This window comes from Mytilus trossulus, chromosome 14, assembly GCF_036588685.1.
Source record: "Mytilus trossulus isolate FHL-02 chromosome 14, PNRI_Mtr1.1.1.hap1, whole genome shotgun sequence".
NCBI classification, from domain to species: Eukaryota; Metazoa; Mollusca; class Bivalvia; order Mytilida; family Mytilidae; genus Mytilus; species Mytilus trossulus.
Window position 1 is genome coordinate 41207889 of NC_086386.1, and position 17930 is coordinate 41225818.

Sequence of the window (17930 nt, forward strand, 5' to 3'; positions counted from 1 at the left end):
GTCATGTCCTTGTGTTAGCGAAGAATACACTCTAAACATGCTATACTTCCAATGATTGTCAACAAGCCATGCACATGATGAACATTGAAATTCATCAATTGTGTTATCATATAAATATATCATGCTCTCAAGGGGTATTTGCTAATTACCAGTTGAGAGGTGAAAGAACCCAAATACAAATGATATTGGGGTATCCATCCATGATACACAATCAGCAAAAACTGACACACAAAAAGCAAAGGAACAGCGTTTTATTGTTGATCTCCCTCACAAACTCATATTGAGGTCTTCAACAAAGAACACTGCCACACTGCAATTTTAAGATAGCCCTATCACCATTTTCAGCGGAATTCTTTACAAAATGATTCATATAATGTTTTACGTTAAGATGTATCATCATTAACTCGGTCCCAGTCAAAAATAACATACTGGAAAGCATTACATATTTTAAAACAAAGTAGTTCCTATGTATTGGACTGGTGTAAACTTTTAGATAAAACTATGTAGAATATAAGATAGTTATAAAATGAATAAAGACAACAGAAGGATCATTTGCTTTAATCAGTTATCATCTTAAAACTGCACCACATAATTGTTTGAAACCTTTTATTTACCTATCACACATGCTTCTATTTACAAAATACAGAAATCAGGTTTTCCTTTTGAGAAACATTCGCATTGCTACGTACTGTACTATATTCATGGTAAACGATTTTCAAAGTATAGCTTGTTATCTATCTGTCCTGGTTTCGGTAAGGGACTTTCTTCGTATGTCAGTTTAGCTATGGGAGTTGTTAAATTGAGAAGCCAGTATGCATCATTGTAGTACAAGTAGAAAGACTCATTCTTTTCGAATATGTCATATAAATCTTCTATTATTTCTATAGCTAAATCTTCCCATTTTTTCTGTGACTGGAATTTTGAGTAAAATTTCACTATAGCTTTTGCAGAAGCTTGCACTGTTTTATTTGCACTTTTGTCAAACACTTCAGCCGACGTTCCTACATATTCTGGTTGGTCAGAATAGAGATTGATTTTGGTATAGTTCAAATGAACACTTTGATTAAAACTGACACCAAGTCGACCGAATTTATCCAATGCACGTATTACCCAGCTAGCACAGTCAAAAGGCTCAAACCAAGTATTCCCATCTGAAGAAAAAAAACCAAAATAAATAGTTCAAGTATAATATGAAAAAAAATACATACAGTAAAATCAGATTCATGTAGTATTCCCATCTAAAACAAAGCAAATAATTCAATTGACATGAAAAAATAAAATAAAGTGAATTCAGATTTTCTTTAATAAACTCGAAATTTATATTTGATAGCAATATTTGCACGCTGTAGTTTCTTAAAAAGGTATAGTCCGAGATTACTCTGACGTCCAATGGCTGTTTTGCCAAACAAGCATGGGCCCAGAAGGGTAAGCTGGTCTAGCTCCAAATATGGCATCCTTCGTATTGTTCATGTAAGTACAAACCCAATGATAGGTTCTTATTAGATAAGTCAATTTCGGGAGAAAGGAGGGGGAGGACAGGGGGTAGGAGAAAGGGGTGTGAGAAAGGAGAAAGGGGGTAGGAGAAAGGAGAGGAAGGCTGGGAGAAAGGAGAAAAAGTTGGAGAAAGGAGAAAAAATAAAATATCTCTCCTTTTAAAAAAATATCTAATATTTCAAGAAAAAATATCTCAAAAGGAGATGTTTTATTCTAATGGGAGAAAGGAGAACGGGGGTAGGAGAAAGGAGAAGAGGGTGGGATAAGGGAGAAGGGTACCCCCCTGTCCTCCCCTCAGAAAGGATTGTATGTAGTTTCGACAATTGAACATATCTGTCGTCATCGCTGTAACAGATATTCTTTATAATAGTCAACCAACTTAGCTTTAGATTAACGATGCGATTGATTTCATCTTCATCACTTCAACATTTGGAAATCTTGGTTTAATATCTTCTTTGTGAGGAGCAATCCTCCATTTAGGAACATCTTATCAATAGAGAGATCTAAACTCCGTATGCAGGCGGTGCTGGAATGTTACTACGAAGAAATGGAAAGTATACAATGGCCTAGCTGAAATAATCTCTTTTCATATTTAGTTTTGTTTTCAACTTGTTTTTGTTGTTAATTTTTGCATGTAAGTCAATACATGAAGCGGATTTAACTGTATCTGTTGTACCCTTTATGTATAGATAAGTTCAGCATAGTCAATAAATAATACAAGTACACACCTGGTTTATCTTTTACAGTCCATGTTTCGTAGAACAAACCAGTCCTGTTATCCCAAAGAACCCAGTCAGAAAAACTATTGAAAACTGATCCTGAAAAAAGAAATACAAAATATCGATGATATGAAAAAAAACAGTGATCTGGGTTAATGTTAATGAGACAGTAACCTAACGACCTAAACATTTTTTTACATCAGCCTGGTCTTTATTTATCAATAGATCTAAAATGATAAGGTTAATTGTAGTCTTTATTAAGCTTTGTAAAAAAGAGGTATATTTCATTAGTTTCAAAAAATTTAAACTATGAAAACAGGTTTTCAGCAAAATGAAAATTTATCTTTAGATTTTCCCACAATTTGAATTTGACATCACCGAGAAATTAGAGGAAACATTAGAACCATTTAATGAAATAAGAAGAGAGCAATTTTGTTGCGATCAAAAAGATTAACACAACATACTCTGTGTACATATCTGCCCCTGTTAATTTTTTGCTAGTCAAGAGCTTGGATTCAGCCCATCGAAGAGAAGATAGGCGGTTTATTACGCTTAGCTAGCTAAGATTGCAATTGCCCAACATGTCCTCATTTCCCAATGTTAAACTCAATTTGTGGTCTTTTATTTCGAATGAACCACATTGCAGGACTTACCTATTACAGATATGCATGAAATATTTGCTGCTGGACGTCATTCAAGCAACAATCAATCTCGAGTTTAAAATCAAGTATCAACACCTAATTACTGAAGGATCAACAATAATAATATTTTAACCAGCTAGAGACAACCACGTACATGGTCTGCGACTTTAAGACAAACATATGAACAAGATGCTTGTTTAAAAAAGTTTTTTTGGCAGTCAAACTTTCCCTTTTAAACACAACACGAGACAACTCTCTATACATGTCACAATTTGAAAAAGTAAACCATTATAGGTCAAAGTACGGCCTTCAACCCGGAGCCTGGGCTTACACCGAACAGCAAGTTATGAAGCCTCCCCAAAAAATGACTAGTGTAAAACCATTCAAACAGGAAAACCAACTGTCTAATCTATGATTTTGTTTACAAGAAACGACATCAACAATCGACAACCATGCACTGAACATCAGGTTTTCGTTCCTGACTTTATGCATGAACTGTGCATTTAGCTCAATAAGGAGGGATCGAACCCCTGATCCCCTAAACATGCATACAAAATAATCTTAATAAGTATTTCGCTAGTGCTGCTATATGGAAATGATGATTCTAACATGTATACTGAACAAACCTAGTATATAGTTGCTTATTTAGGATTATAGTGTCGTTTACAAAATTTAGCAACATAACGCATATTAATAAAAAGAAACCCCCCCCCCCAAAAAAAAAAACCAACAAAAAAAACTTGGCTTTACACCAAACTATATACACACTATAGCCATGCACCAACATTCGAAAAAAGACATACAAATAAACGAAAATCACACGGTCAAAACTGTCCAAATACTTGATACCTGCACAGAATATGGTGGGGTTTAACCATTACAGGCACTGCACAAACGATATAACAAGATACGATTTAGTATGTTGTGATTGTTGTTAGAAAGTAAAATCACATGCTGCTTCACCTTAAATATCTTTGATCACTAATTCCGAACGTCTAGTACCTGTAGTTGTTGCTATTTTTGCTAATGTTCCATTTTCTGACCATAATCTGTCCTTGATTCCAGGGTAGATGCACACAGCTCCTTGATTACACCACTGTATTGACTCATTTTTCAGCACATGTGCAAACGTACAGTTCATAAGTTGAAATAGCTCATACCATTCCATGGTGTAATTCATACCAGTGTTCAGATTTTTAAATCCTAAAGCATCGTGCATTATATTCTGAAATTGGTAAAAGTAAAACTAACCACACATTTTATCGGTGTAAAGCTAAATGAACGGCACGTATTTGTATCGTTAATACTTTTCTATACTCACAGTAATTTTTACATTTCTGTTTGATCAAGTCGCTAATTCAAAAGAATATTTTGCATTGATATCCATTTTTCTCAGATGTACGACATTCGGTGTTGACTTGCATCACCGAGAAATGTGTAAATAGTGCGAGTTGAAATGATTCTATTTTTTCTACTCTGTTCATCCGACAAGCAAAAGCTTAAATTTACAGCATCTTACAGTTACTAGTGAACATGGACTAATTTGGTGGTCGATTGGAATGTCACTTTGAAAATGTAATAATGAAAGCAGACAAGAAAATTATAAATGATCACAGAAAAATAAACAATCTCAGATATTTCTTTTTTGAACCGAGTCCCTTCGTCTAACTGTATCTTCCATAATCTATATTTTAGTAATAGTCATGTATTTCTTCAGTACTACACTAGAATTATCTCCATATTTGTATGTAATTTATATTTTATTTATTGATATTTAATTTTTAGCTTTTTTGCATTTCAAAGTTACAGCTTTTTGTTTAACAAACGAGCCACGAAGGACTGTCTAATAAGACTTCCACGTTCGAGTCGTTATAAATAATTGATAAACATTTTCAGCATAGTAGACTCATAGTAAATACTATCATGACTTGAACTTTCAAATATATGATAAGAATCCTTCAAGAAACTCCAATTTAGATTAGCCATATTTGATTCGGAATTTTAGGTACTAGATATAATAGAAAGAACATATATATAGTAATAAAATGAATGTAATAAATCATGTAAATTAACTTACAAGTTTTCCAAGAACATCACCAAATTTAAATTGCCAGACAGGTTTCTTCAGAGCATATATTTCTATGGCATCGCCGGAATTGAATTCGGGCATGATATTATCTGGCTCGCCCGTCGGGCAGAACGAAATGACACCTGCATTACAGAATGGGTTCGACTGAGGTCTTACAGTATAGCGCCTAGAATTATATAACATATTGAATTGAACAATAGGTACTAACAATTCAGTTGCGATGCTTAAACGATTGAGTCGTTCGTTTATCCTGCAGCTGAGTTAAGTTCAATATCGTACTTAGCTACGGCTACGAACGTAGCTGGTATCAATATTTATGTAGCAACTAGTCTATAGCGACACGTTCAATAGTCAAAATCTACGTAGCACTACGTAGGTACTATGATATTGAACTCAACCCTGAAATGATATGGTATACTCTACTTGAAATTCATATCTTACAATCTTTCACATATTTTTTTAATTATCAATTGCCTCTTTGTCTCTTGATATCTATATATATGACTGATTTTTTTGATTTTACAAACTTAGTTAGATAATTATGAAGTATAAGCATTCTTTACTAGTTTATATACATTTTTCATATAAACGAGATAAATGATAGATGCCACAAAATTTGAAAAAAAATAAACTATTAATGTTTATAGTTTTGTTTCGCTGCAAGGGGATTCATGTGCAATATGGCTCTTATATATAGTCCTTTGTAAAATTGGTTATATTTTGAATGTATAAAATTGTGAATAAAATTGCCAGCCAGTCAGTCAAAATTTCGCATTATTTTCGAGAAAACGCTGTAAAGGGCCTATTATAATTCAAAGTGGTTGTTCATTATTATGAGCATGAACTCTATGGTTTCAATAATTAAAATTCAATCATTCCATTGGACCAAACGTGTATATGTTACAGTGAATTTGTATAATTAGGGATTATGTAGAATCCCTGATTTTTCAGGGAATATGTAGAATCACTAAAATCATTAGTAATTATACATAATCCCTGAAAATGACCAGTGATTTTACATAATCACTGAACTTTTAAATAATTATTCTACAAATTCCCTAATATGATTTCAGGGATTATGAATAATTTAATGATCCTTAAAGTTTGTTTGATAGAAAAAAATATAGACAAATTATATTTTCTTCTTTCATTAATTCCTTGCCAGATGAAATAATTTTGCTTTTAAACACAGAGGATGATCTAGAAGATATAACCAACACAGGGTTTCGAGATAAAGTTGAAGACTTCAAAATTAATAATATCAACCCCTTTATAGCAATAGCTTTACATGTACTGTTTGTTTATTAAAAGCCAGCGTCAAATAAATATTCAGGTAAAAAAGATGTGGTGTTATTGCCAATGAGACAACTGTCAACAAGAGACCAAAATGATACAGAAATTAACATCTATATGTCACCGTACAGCCTCCAACAATGAGCAAAGCCCATACCGTATAATCAGCAACAAAAGGCCCCAAAATGACAATGTAAAACAATTTATTTTTAAATCCACAAAGCATGTTATTTGTGATACATGTAAAGCAAATGGTGAAGAAGATTAGGGAACATCTGTTTTATGTGTGTTTTTTTTTTTTAAATGAACAAGACATTCAAACTATGAGAACTTAGGCATCTAAATGTAGGAAAAACAGGCAGAACTTAGGATTGACACATAGAAACAAATTTTAGAGGAAGCTTGCATTTGGTGTAATATTCTTATAGCAATTCCAAATGGTAAAAAAGGAAAGGGAAACCCCAAAAACATAATGACATGTACAATTGATTAAAAAAAAGTCTGAAAAATGATATAACCTGACTACAAAACATGGTATCTTTCTTGCTTGAACCGGTTCAAGGTTGCAAATTCCCATCTTTTGTTGGGGTACATTCAGATGTTTTACTGAACACTGTATTTCATTTAGGCGTGTCGTTAAAATCTGATTTGATATGTGCAGGAAAAGGTTTTCTAAAATGTGGATATTGTGGTAAAAACAGATGTGAAGCATATTATATTGATATATTGTGTTTCACATTTTCATGTAGTGTTCCTAACATTTAAAAAAAAATGGGTTATTATTTTGATATATTGTGCTTAACATTTTACAATGTATGTTACTTTATAATGATGTTGTTATGTGATTTTATAGAATAAATAATTTCAATTTTATTTATTTTCTTTATAAATAAAACTATTTCTTCATTTCAGTTATTATGTAGAATCCCTGACGTTTTTTCTAGTGATTATACATATTCCCTGAAAATTTTAGTGATTATATATAATCCCTAAACTAGCAAGTGATTCTACATAATCCCTGAAAATTTCAGGGATTCTACATATTCACTGATTATACAAATTCACTGTAACATCTACATGTGAATTAATGTATTTTGTCAAATAAAGGAATAAGTAACGAATAAGGAACTTGTAAGTAACGAATAAGGAATAAGTAACGAATAAGGAATAAGGAATAAGTAACGAATAAGGAATAAGGAACAAGTAACCAACTTGACGTTTATGTGTCAGCTACGATTTTGAAACTCACATCCATCATCCTGATTATTAAAATTATCTTTTCCGTATATTTTACTTGGCCATATCCGAGTACAATACAGTTTTAGAATTACTTACTTGTACGATGCTGGCCAAGGACCTGCAAGAGAAGTTCCTGCTAAAAATGCTATAACACAGCAAATTAGTATCCAATATTTATCCAGAATTGTATCCATATCGCCAGTTTGTTTATTCGCAAGTCATAAATGCTCTATTTATGATTTAAAATCCGGTTATGGCGGAAGTTCTTGAGAAATTACCACAAGGTTCTGATCACAATTTTGTTATCTTTAATTTTTCGTCACAATTAGTGTTACAAAATCGTATAACTATCTTAATCGGTAATCAAATATTGTCACAAGATAGTCCTGTATTTATCACATGGTGTCCATAGGTCAGGACTGCTGGTTATGTACAGGTGTCTACTCAGACTACTGTAAATTATACTTTTATCAGTGCAACAGTCTTAATATACATGTACATTGTACTGACACTGCAGAGGCAGTAGTTCAACGCCCATTATGTCTTCACTCTCTTTAAAGTTTAAATTCTCTTTTGAAGTCTAAAAAAAGAAATGTTACCAGAAGTTCAATGTACATATATGTACACAATGATGTACAAGCACATTATTTTTTATTGAGAACAATCAATAATCCCACTTTAATACTCTAATAAATTTAACAGTAAGATTTATTATGAATAGGGATTTGTTTACAGTAAAATAAAGGAAAGGTCAATCATTTGGATTTAGACACATATCCTTGATCACGGTCATTGACAGTTGCAAAAAAAATAATGATCAGGATGTTCAGCATTAAAGATTAAACTATTTTAAAATGTAAACATGATAAATAGAATTGCCTACCTTAGACAGCAATTTTTTTAATGAGAATTGTCTCTTTATTTTCGCATGTCCATATCAAATGTTGGAAATTAAATTTCTGAATTTTTCTTTAATATGATGCACAACATGTACAATGTCAACATGGTCAATGAATAAAAAATATAATTTTTATGTTTTAGGATGTGATCACACAATTGATATATTAAACAGACTACCAACTGAAGTTTTCTCAGATATTGTAAGTACAAAATGTATTTGGGACAGAAAATGTAAATTCTGAACAGACATTTCATCCATTTCCAAAAAGTTTGAATGCACTGTACATATGTTGATAAGCCTTGGAGGTTTGTAAACATGGTAAATGAGCAATATTTTAATGATGATAAATACCATGAATGCATGAGATTTTCATTGATCATAAAGTGATTTTTTTATGGATAGGAGAGACAACCTTTACTGACAGATGATCTATTGAAGTCAAGGAAAGAAGAAAATAAGACATTTATTTTATTTATGAAATAATTTGACTGTTTAAGGGAAATAACTCTACATAAAAAGTATATATAACTTTACCAGTAAATAAGAATCACTTGTATAAGTATTACCCCATACTATTAATGTTACTAACTGACCGTAGGAGACCCTAATGGGTAGTCAAGGTCGCTAAAAACCATGCTTATCATCAGAAGTAACTTTTCACTTTTATTTTTCAGTGCCATGATGTTTTATTTTTTCTACAGTTTAAAATTCCAGCCATTGATGTTGAATCACTGAAAGAAGTAAGTATTTTTTTGTATGAACCTGAAAAGGTTAGATGAATATCAACTGCTAGATTCCAAGGCCCCACTTTAATTATCTGCCTACTCTCTGATGTGTGGTACAATGTTTCTCTAATTCTTCGTCAATTTATCCCTTTCTGCACCCATTGTATAAAAAAAATTAATCAACGCGTGGTTTGTTTGATCTCATTACTTCATTGGTTAAATTTCGATTGTGACGTCGAATTTTCTTGCTTTCCTCTGAATTTCCTATTGTGATGGCATGAAAAAAGGCGACCATACCTGACGACGTCACATAGAAAGAATACATCTTTTTGCAGATCATTCGAAAAGAAGGAATAAGTTTGCCTGCATAATGTTAGAAAATCATTAGAGAAACAGATTCCACCACCAAATCTCGTGTAATACTATATTTATCCACGGCGGCTCGGACTTTAAATTTGAAAATTTAACTGTCTGGAGTGGATAAATATCATATTACACTCGATGCAGTGGTAGAATCTATATATATATATCATATGTTTAGAAGTAAATACAGTAGTTTTGAATATTTGATAAATAGCCTGCTGTTTAATCCATATTGCACAACTTTGATGTGCACCCTTTATTGCATACCCTTTATCACACCCCAAATTTAAAAAATTTTTTTTTTTTTTTTTTACAAAAGTCAGTTTTTATTTATGTAAGCTTCAGAAATATTTTTCCTCAAAATAGGTCCAATAGAACTATCGTTCAGGAGTGACGTCATTATTGAATTATGTCATTATTTGGTATGTACATGTGACGTCACGAACGTCAAGTTTTCATATTTTTTGGCACACTAACTGCAACTATAAAAAATACAAAACACACAATAAAAATACAATAATAAACAAAATATTTTTAAAACAACAGCACACAAATTGTAAGGTAACCCAGGTGCTTGGAGTAAGTAATTGAGCAGTTCTTTTAAGGCTTTTAGTAGAACTAAAGGTAACACAGTGCTATGGATCAGAAAACAGTTCATAAAATATATCTCTCCTGTTGAAATATATGATAAAAGGTATAAAACATGGCACAATCCGTATCACATGCCGTACCACCCTCAACCACTATCATCCCTTGGGCTGCTGATATTGGTGTCTCAGGATGATATGACATATGATACGGATTTTGCCATGTATTATTCTCTATATATTGTGTGTTAAAGAAACAATGTATTTATTATTTACTATTCCTGTTTACTCAATGAAAAAACAATTGTAAAATTAAAACGTAAAATGTAAAATGTAAAACAATTCAAACAAGGACATGAAACTGATTTGAATAGTTTGAACATATGTTTTTCTGTAAAACACTGACACTAAAAATAGTTATCAAAGGCACCAGAATTATAATTTAATGTACTAGAAGTGCGTTTCATCTACATACAACATATCGTTGACGCTCAGGTCAAAATGGTTATAAAGCCAAACAAGTACATAGTTGAAGAGCCTTGAGGACACGAAGTTCAAAAAAAATGTGCCAAATACGGCTAAGGTAATCTATGCCTTTAAAGCTAGGATTGAAAAAAATCATAACAGTATTTGGACAGTATCTTATTTATTAACCATCAGTTTTGACCATCCAGCTACCCTTTGTCTGATACTTCATCTGTTAATTATAATTAATAAATATCAATAACTACCTATGACCATGATGACCAAATATGATTTTTCTTTCAGAGATTTGAAGAGAACAACATTCATATTGAAGATAAAGATCTGCAAAGTATTCTACACATACTCAAATATATATACAGGTATGACAATTGTTTTAAAATACCATTGTCACATTGCTGTTTGTTGTTTTCTCCATGTCAAGCAGTCAGCAACAAAATCTTTTTGAACTTCTTGTTTGGAGACCAATTTTCAGACATTTTTCTTCTGTGTCTGAACATTGTTTTGCAAAAACTTACTAGTCCGAATGATATTTTACTAGTCTTGGGCATCTGTCTAGTGGCCAATGATGCACACTGTGTCCATTGGCAAATATTTCATGTGTATTCAGTACAAGATCAAATTAAGAAGTAATTTGATATGATAGGTAGGATCGTCATTCGTTTTTGATGCATTTTGTTATTTGATTTTGCCATGTGATTATGGACTTTCCGAATTGATTTTCCTCCAAGTTCAGTATTTTTGTGATTTTACTTTCTCTATAAAATATGTTTGAAAGTTAAAAATAGGCTAACAGATTTTGGATGAGATACATGTGTGTGAATTTGAAAATATTCAGGTAAAATCTATTTTTAGATATGATCAAATCTGCAATCTTGACAATAGGAATCATACAAAGATGAGAGATAAATTAAAGTGCAAGATATATCTATAATTTGATGACTGATTTTCAATTTTATCATTATTTTGTTTATTTCATACAGCTCTAATTATATTAATAAAATTGAGAATGGAAATGGGGAATGTGTCAAAGAGACAACAACCCGACCGTAGAAAAAAACAACAGCAGAAGGTCACCAACAGGTCTTCTATGTAGCGAGAAATTCCTGCACCCGGAGGCGTCCTTCAGCTGGCCCCATAACATATATATATATACTAGTTCAGTGATAATGACAGCCGTATTAATTTCCAAATTGTACACAAGAAACTAAAATTAAAATAATACAAGACTAACAAAGGCCAGAGGCTCCTGACTTGGGACATGTGCAAAAATGCAGCAGGGTTAAACATGTTTGTGAGATCTCAACCCTCCCCCTATACCTCTAGCCAATGTAGAAAAGTAAACACATAACAATACGCACATTAAAATTCAGTTCAAGAGAAGTCCCAGTCTGATTTCAAAAGATGTAACCAAAGAAAATAAACAAAATGACAATAATTCATAAATAACAACAGACTACTAGCAGTTAACTGACATGCCAGCTCCAGACTTCAATTAAACTGACTGAAAGGTTATGATTTCATCATATGAACATCAGGCACAATCCTTCCTGTTAGGGGTTTAGTATCATACCATCATAACATATATGAGAAGAACATAACCCTTGTCATGCCAACAACTGGTTTTGAATAAATGTGTTTAGCTTATATGATTAATGTGCCCTGTTACAATTTAAATTAATTGATTAAGATATTAAAGGGGACTTTTGCAAATCTATCTTAAATGTTTTTGCAAGTAGAATAATTTGTGCAGACTGTAAAATGACACTTATATTTTGATATCTTTTAGTCACTATATCATTCAGAAATACACTTCAAATCATTCACATTATTCATGTTATTTTCATTTATTATAGAATAACTTATGGAAGAATTCAAATAGAGACAAATATTCAATGAGTGACCTAACAACACATTGATTTACGAATGTGGGTAGCGCATGAGTTAATTATCAGTGTTTTGTGTCACAAGTTGAATATTTTTCGATATTTGAATTCTTTAATTACATGTAGTTATTCTTTTTATTACATTGGCAAATGGCTTTTTTAAGAAATTAATGTAAAACATGTAAGGAACTATATCTTTTTCTACGCATTCACAATTTATTTTGATCCGCCTTTATCGATGAAGATATTAATCAAACATTGTGTTTATCACAGGTTATACAAGAACAACATTAGCCCATATAGAACTCTATCTTTCTACTTTTTAGGCTGAAAACTTGTCAAGCAGCTTGTCACACAAGTCTTTAGATCATTGCTTGGCACAGTTGAGCTTTATATGCAGTATGTTTTGAAAGGTGACATGTTTCAATCTGTTTATATGGTCTGGCACATTTTATTAGTTTCACCTTTCTACCCCTGCTTTGCTTAATGGCAATACAGCACAAAACAGCTGTGCTCAGTAAATGCACAATGTTAGGATATATAGCAACAGTGAAAAATTGTATCAAAAATAAAGAATACAGAAAAAGATGACCAAGGCACCCTACCAACACTGCTACTAAGACCCTCTTTAACTTTTCCCATAACTCAAAATACCTAAACATATATATTCTTAAGCAAGAAGTATGTAGACATATTTTAGAATATGTAAATGGGTTACTCAATGCTAGGAAAAAATCAGATTGAGTTATCTTTCTTTATTCGGGTGTGCTCCATCTTTTGAGGATTATAAACAGTACGTAAATATGATGTAAATAGGATCACAATATAGTGGACGATTTTGTTATATTCGTATCAAAAAAAAGGGCAGCCAATGACAAATACGTCTGAATTTTCTGTTTATTTGACGGAAAACAAGTAAAACAATGTCTTCAACAAGTTTATTATGGTTTTCAACTTTCTGTCATTACGTTTCCTCCATGAAACTACGGTGAACATTGCAAATTGTGCCCAAGTTGTTGTATGCACATTTCTTCAATGATAATTGCCGACTGACCGATTCTATTTGAAGAAATTAATGTTGATGATCATTAATGACCCATCCGATAAACGGATTACCTATAACAACAGATTATGACACCAGTTGTAACTGTTGATTAGCTTGGGGTCGTAATAAAAGTCATAATCTTTTCCCCAGGTAAAATTTAGTAATTTAGCGTATATCATATCAATACGAACAAATGAATATACAATCGCTCTTCAAAAAAGACAGGGCGCCCTGGAAACTGTAAAAAGGGCACAGGGAGGCACTCGGGGAAAGGGCGGGCGCCACATCCTCTGCAAACGGCCTAGCTGAAACACTGATGTAATTTATTGCAACCAATGTAATAACTACTATTATTATTTTCAGATCTGCAAGTAAACTGAGAGTTCATCATGACAGCTTGAAGAAGCAACTTTTGTCAAGTTTAAAATTTACAGAAGAAACATCAGAGAATATAGCTCAGAACTGGAAAGAATATGTAAGGACAATAATCTGCATGATAGAATACTGTAAATTCAGAAATTATTGTGATGTTTTTATTATATTGAAAAATGTGACAGGGTTATATTCACAATAATTAAAACTCACATTTTGAGATTTTTCATATGAATAAAACAGGATTTTTTTTAATATCGCAAAAATTAAAAGTGCATTTTAGTCTAAAATTACCATAATAAATGCATACAGTAATTTCTGAATTTACAGTATATAAGCTAACCACAACTCAGTTATGACTTACTATTGAATAGAAAAAGACTATTAAAGGATTAATGCTACTTGTTTGTCCTTCTAAAAAAAAACATGTCTGCAATTAATTGTTCCGAGATTATCAGTATCTGCAAATAATTATTCTAAATTTTAACAGTATTGAATTGTCAATATATTGTTAGAATTTCGGATTGAAAACAGAAGAAGGCAATAAGAATAGGTCAGAAAGGTTATCTCCCCTCAGAAAATGGAATAGACGAAAAAAGATGACTTTTTCAATTGTTGACTTTTTGGAGTTATTGGACTTTATTGGTGAAAGGGTATTGTCCATTCCAACAAATGAAACAGATATAAGAAGATGTTGTATGAGTGTCAATGTGACAACTCTCCATTTGAGTCACAATTTTTAAAAATAAAACAAAAAATTATAGGTCAAAGTACGGTCTTCAACTTAGCCTTGGCTCACACTGAACAGGCAGCCTTAACTATCGCAAAAAATGACTAAAAAAAACATTTAAACGGGAAAACCAAAGGTTACAACTTACAACTCCTGCTATCGCAATGTGTCGCATAGGGCATGAAAAAACATTTAAACAGGAAAACCAAAGGTATAATCTATATAAAAAACAAGAAACACTTATGAACCACATCAACAAATGACAACTACTGAACATGAGGTTCCTGACTTATGACATGTGCACACAAATGCAGCTTTTTGCTGTAAATTTGGGAGAATAGTGCATGCTGTATCTTAATCACTTGATAATTTTAGGAAAGTAACAAAAAAACCATACACTGATAAACAAGTAAAAAGGATACAAATAAAAAAAAAGAAATGCTGTTTCACATCTATTTTTGATAATAAAAAGTTAGAATGGATTTTTTTACATGTATTTCTAAAAATGAAAAAAAATAATATGAGAATTACTGATTTTTACTCTACATTTTATAGGGAGATGTATTGAGGAGTGATCATAGTTTTCCAATGTTTGATGTAGGAAAGGTAATTTATGTGCTGTCATATTTTCTAAGATCTTATGGATTGTATTTTTTTAAAGTATTTTTTTTTCTAGTTGAATTTATTGGCCTTAATTTGGATGATTTGTTTTCATTTTACCTTTTACAAATTAGACAGTTTGTGATTAAAGAAATTATCAAATTGAAAAAAAATGTCACCACAACTAGTTGAACAAACATACAAAATGCCTCATTTCAACAGTACCACAGGGGTCCAAATTAGCAATGGTCCGGTGGTCCAAGATCTTAGAATTTTTGTAGGACCAGTAGACTTTGTCAGCTGGTGGTCCTGTGGACCAGTAGAGAATTGTCGATAAAAATCACTAACTGCTTGGTAATTTCAATTTATTTACCAAAAAACCTGCAAAAATAAATTACTGGTATTGGGGGTGGGGGGATGGGTTATTATTTATGTTACTGTTTGTCAAATGAACCACATTTTTAGGACCAGTAGATTTGGAGCCAGACCAGTAGACTTTTAGTCCACTGGTCTGGCTGGCCAGTTCACATAAAAAGTTTGATTCGACCCCTGCCAGTACCACACGTTTCTAGCAAGAATAATAATTTAAGCTCTGATACTAACTGTAAATAACATTAATGAATGTGTGTGTGGAAATCATAAGCTGGCATTGAAAAAAAATAGTAATTGAAATCATGATAAATTTTCAATTTATTTTTGACTATTTATGTTAAAACATTTTTCTTTATTGACTTATATTGATATAGGAAGATGTGGTATGCTTGCCAATGAGACAACTCTCCATCCAAGTCACAATTCATAAAAGTCACTTATTATAGGTCAAGGTATGGTCTTCTACAAGGAGTGTAGCAAGCTATGAAGAGCCCCAAAAATTACAAGTGTAAAACCATCCAAACAGGAAAACCAACAGTCTAATCTATATAAAAAACAAGAAACGAGAAACGAGAAACACTAATGAACCACATGTACAGATAAAAACCACAGATGATGTTTATAAATGAAGTTTTGAGACAAAAACAGATTGTGACTTAAAAAACTTTTTAACTAAACAAGAAAATCTTATATTAATCAGTTGTTTTATTTTAGCTTATAGATATGCAGTGGAAATTAGGAGTTGCTGTAAGCTCTGATGACTGCAGGAATCTCAATTCAACATTTGTTGCTATGACCTTAAAAGTAGCAGATACATCAGGAAACCTAACATCACATGCCTTTGAAATGACCATTCCACAGTTTAAGGTATTATACTTTTAAAATATCCCTCAATATCTGAAATAAAAATCTTTATCTGATTTTTATATGTCAGACATTGTATAAATATTCTTTATCAGTATTTATGTGTATTTTATTTTCCTTCACAAAGACATTGCTCTTTCAGTATGCACTAAAATCTTTTTAACACCTTGTCAAAAAAACCAAGATTCCAACATTCTATCATGTGTCCAAACATCAGTCAAGGGTCTAACTTAAATAAGTTATTAGAGAAAAATAACATACATGTTGTTATTGTGAGCTAAAATATAAAAAAAACTGTGATAACATATGTATGTTACATGTTTCAAAGGGAAAATATACAACCTTTATTTTGTTAAATTTTTCTCAAGTTCTATTGATATTATAATTTTCTTTATGTATACTAATCTTTGCAAATATATAACAGCTCATATCATACCAATTATGCATAGTACACCTATGTTATTACTGAAAATATACTCCTGCAATAACCAATGGGTGTTATTACTGCTTCTCTATATCTCTTTAAAGGCTTTACTCTAACTTGCATAAGAATGTATTTCAATTCCTTGTAAGAAATGATGATCAGAGCTAGTAATGAGACACTGCGCAAGATTCCAAGTGTCTCATTTACTCTCATATAGTAAGTTACACGCTTGTAATAACTTAAACCTTGTTATTACAGCTTAGTTTGCCCTTAAAAGCCTTGTCTCATTGATTTACCATGGTTAATTATAATTGTATTAATGGAATTAGAAAATTAGTTATCAAGGTAATTTATTAAGCTACTGCGCAAAAGTTTTAAGAAGTTTTCCCATGTGCCCATTAAAGATAAAATATTTATGATATATTTAACTGATAAAATAACCAACATATGTTATTACAAAAAAGAGAAGACAACTCATGAAAGTGTCTGTAATAACACATGCATGTTATTTTTCCCTGATAACTAATTTAAGTTAGACCCTTGACTGAACATAATTTGAAATACCTACTATTTCTTAGATAAAATTTTACTAAGGATGTGGACTGCCTATTCACAATCTTTGATTACTTTTTTGCATGTTTTGTAGAATCTCTCAAAGCAGCTACAAGAGATGGCAAAAAGTATGGAGATGGTATGACAGTACAGCAAAAGACAATATTTTATTTTAATTTATATCATTTAGATCTGATTGTTTTTATTTATATTTGTTATATAGGTATTTAGACATATCATACATGTGGTTATAAACACAGCTTTTTGTATTCATATTTGTCACTAATTATCTACTGGTATTTAGTTACACCAACATAAATTTATAAGAACAGCAATATAGTCAAGTTAATTTGTTATTTACATCTACCAATCCCACTGTTATAGAAATAGTGAACTCATCCAGATGACTTTAATTAGAATGGTGTCAAGAAGTAAGATAACAAAAATAACAAACTGACAGTAAATAATCCAAAACCGAAAGTACATAATCACAGGGCGGGGAGGGGGGGATGAAGCTGTTTCTAATTGCTGTTACTTACCGCCAAATATGG

The 17930-nt window shown here is 31.8% G+C and overlaps 2 protein-coding genes across 2 annotated transcripts; one reads left to right on the forward strand and one right to left on the reverse strand.

Moving 5' to 3' along the window:
* Nucleotides 1–606: 606 nt before the first annotated feature.
* Nucleotides 607–7788, reverse strand: LOC134696185 (ceroid-lipofuscinosis neuronal protein 5-like). Its single transcript, XM_063557842.1, has 5 exons — nucleotides 7572–7788; nucleotides 4932–5109; nucleotides 3857–4079; nucleotides 2223–2312; nucleotides 607–1151 (listed from the first exon to the last, which is right to left on the reverse strand). The coding sequence occupies exons 1-5, from the start codon at nucleotides 7667–7669 to the stop codon at nucleotides 700–702; spliced, it is 1041 nt and encodes a 346-aa protein (XP_063413912.1). The 5' UTR covers nucleotides 7670–7788; the 3' UTR covers nucleotides 607–699.
* Nucleotides 7567–17714, forward strand: LOC134696186 (COMM domain-containing protein 6-like). The gene is made up of 8 exons (XM_063557843.1): nucleotides 7567–7759; nucleotides 8517–8575; nucleotides 9051–9116; nucleotides 10820–10896; nucleotides 13829–13940; nucleotides 15123–15173; nucleotides 16254–16406; nucleotides 17474–17714. Exons 1-8 carry the CDS (start codon nucleotides 7729–7731, stop codon nucleotides 17522–17524), a joined length of 600 nt encoding a protein of 199 aa, XP_063413913.1. The 5' UTR covers nucleotides 7567–7728; the 3' UTR covers nucleotides 17525–17714.
* Nucleotides 17715–17930: the final 216 nt, after the last annotated feature.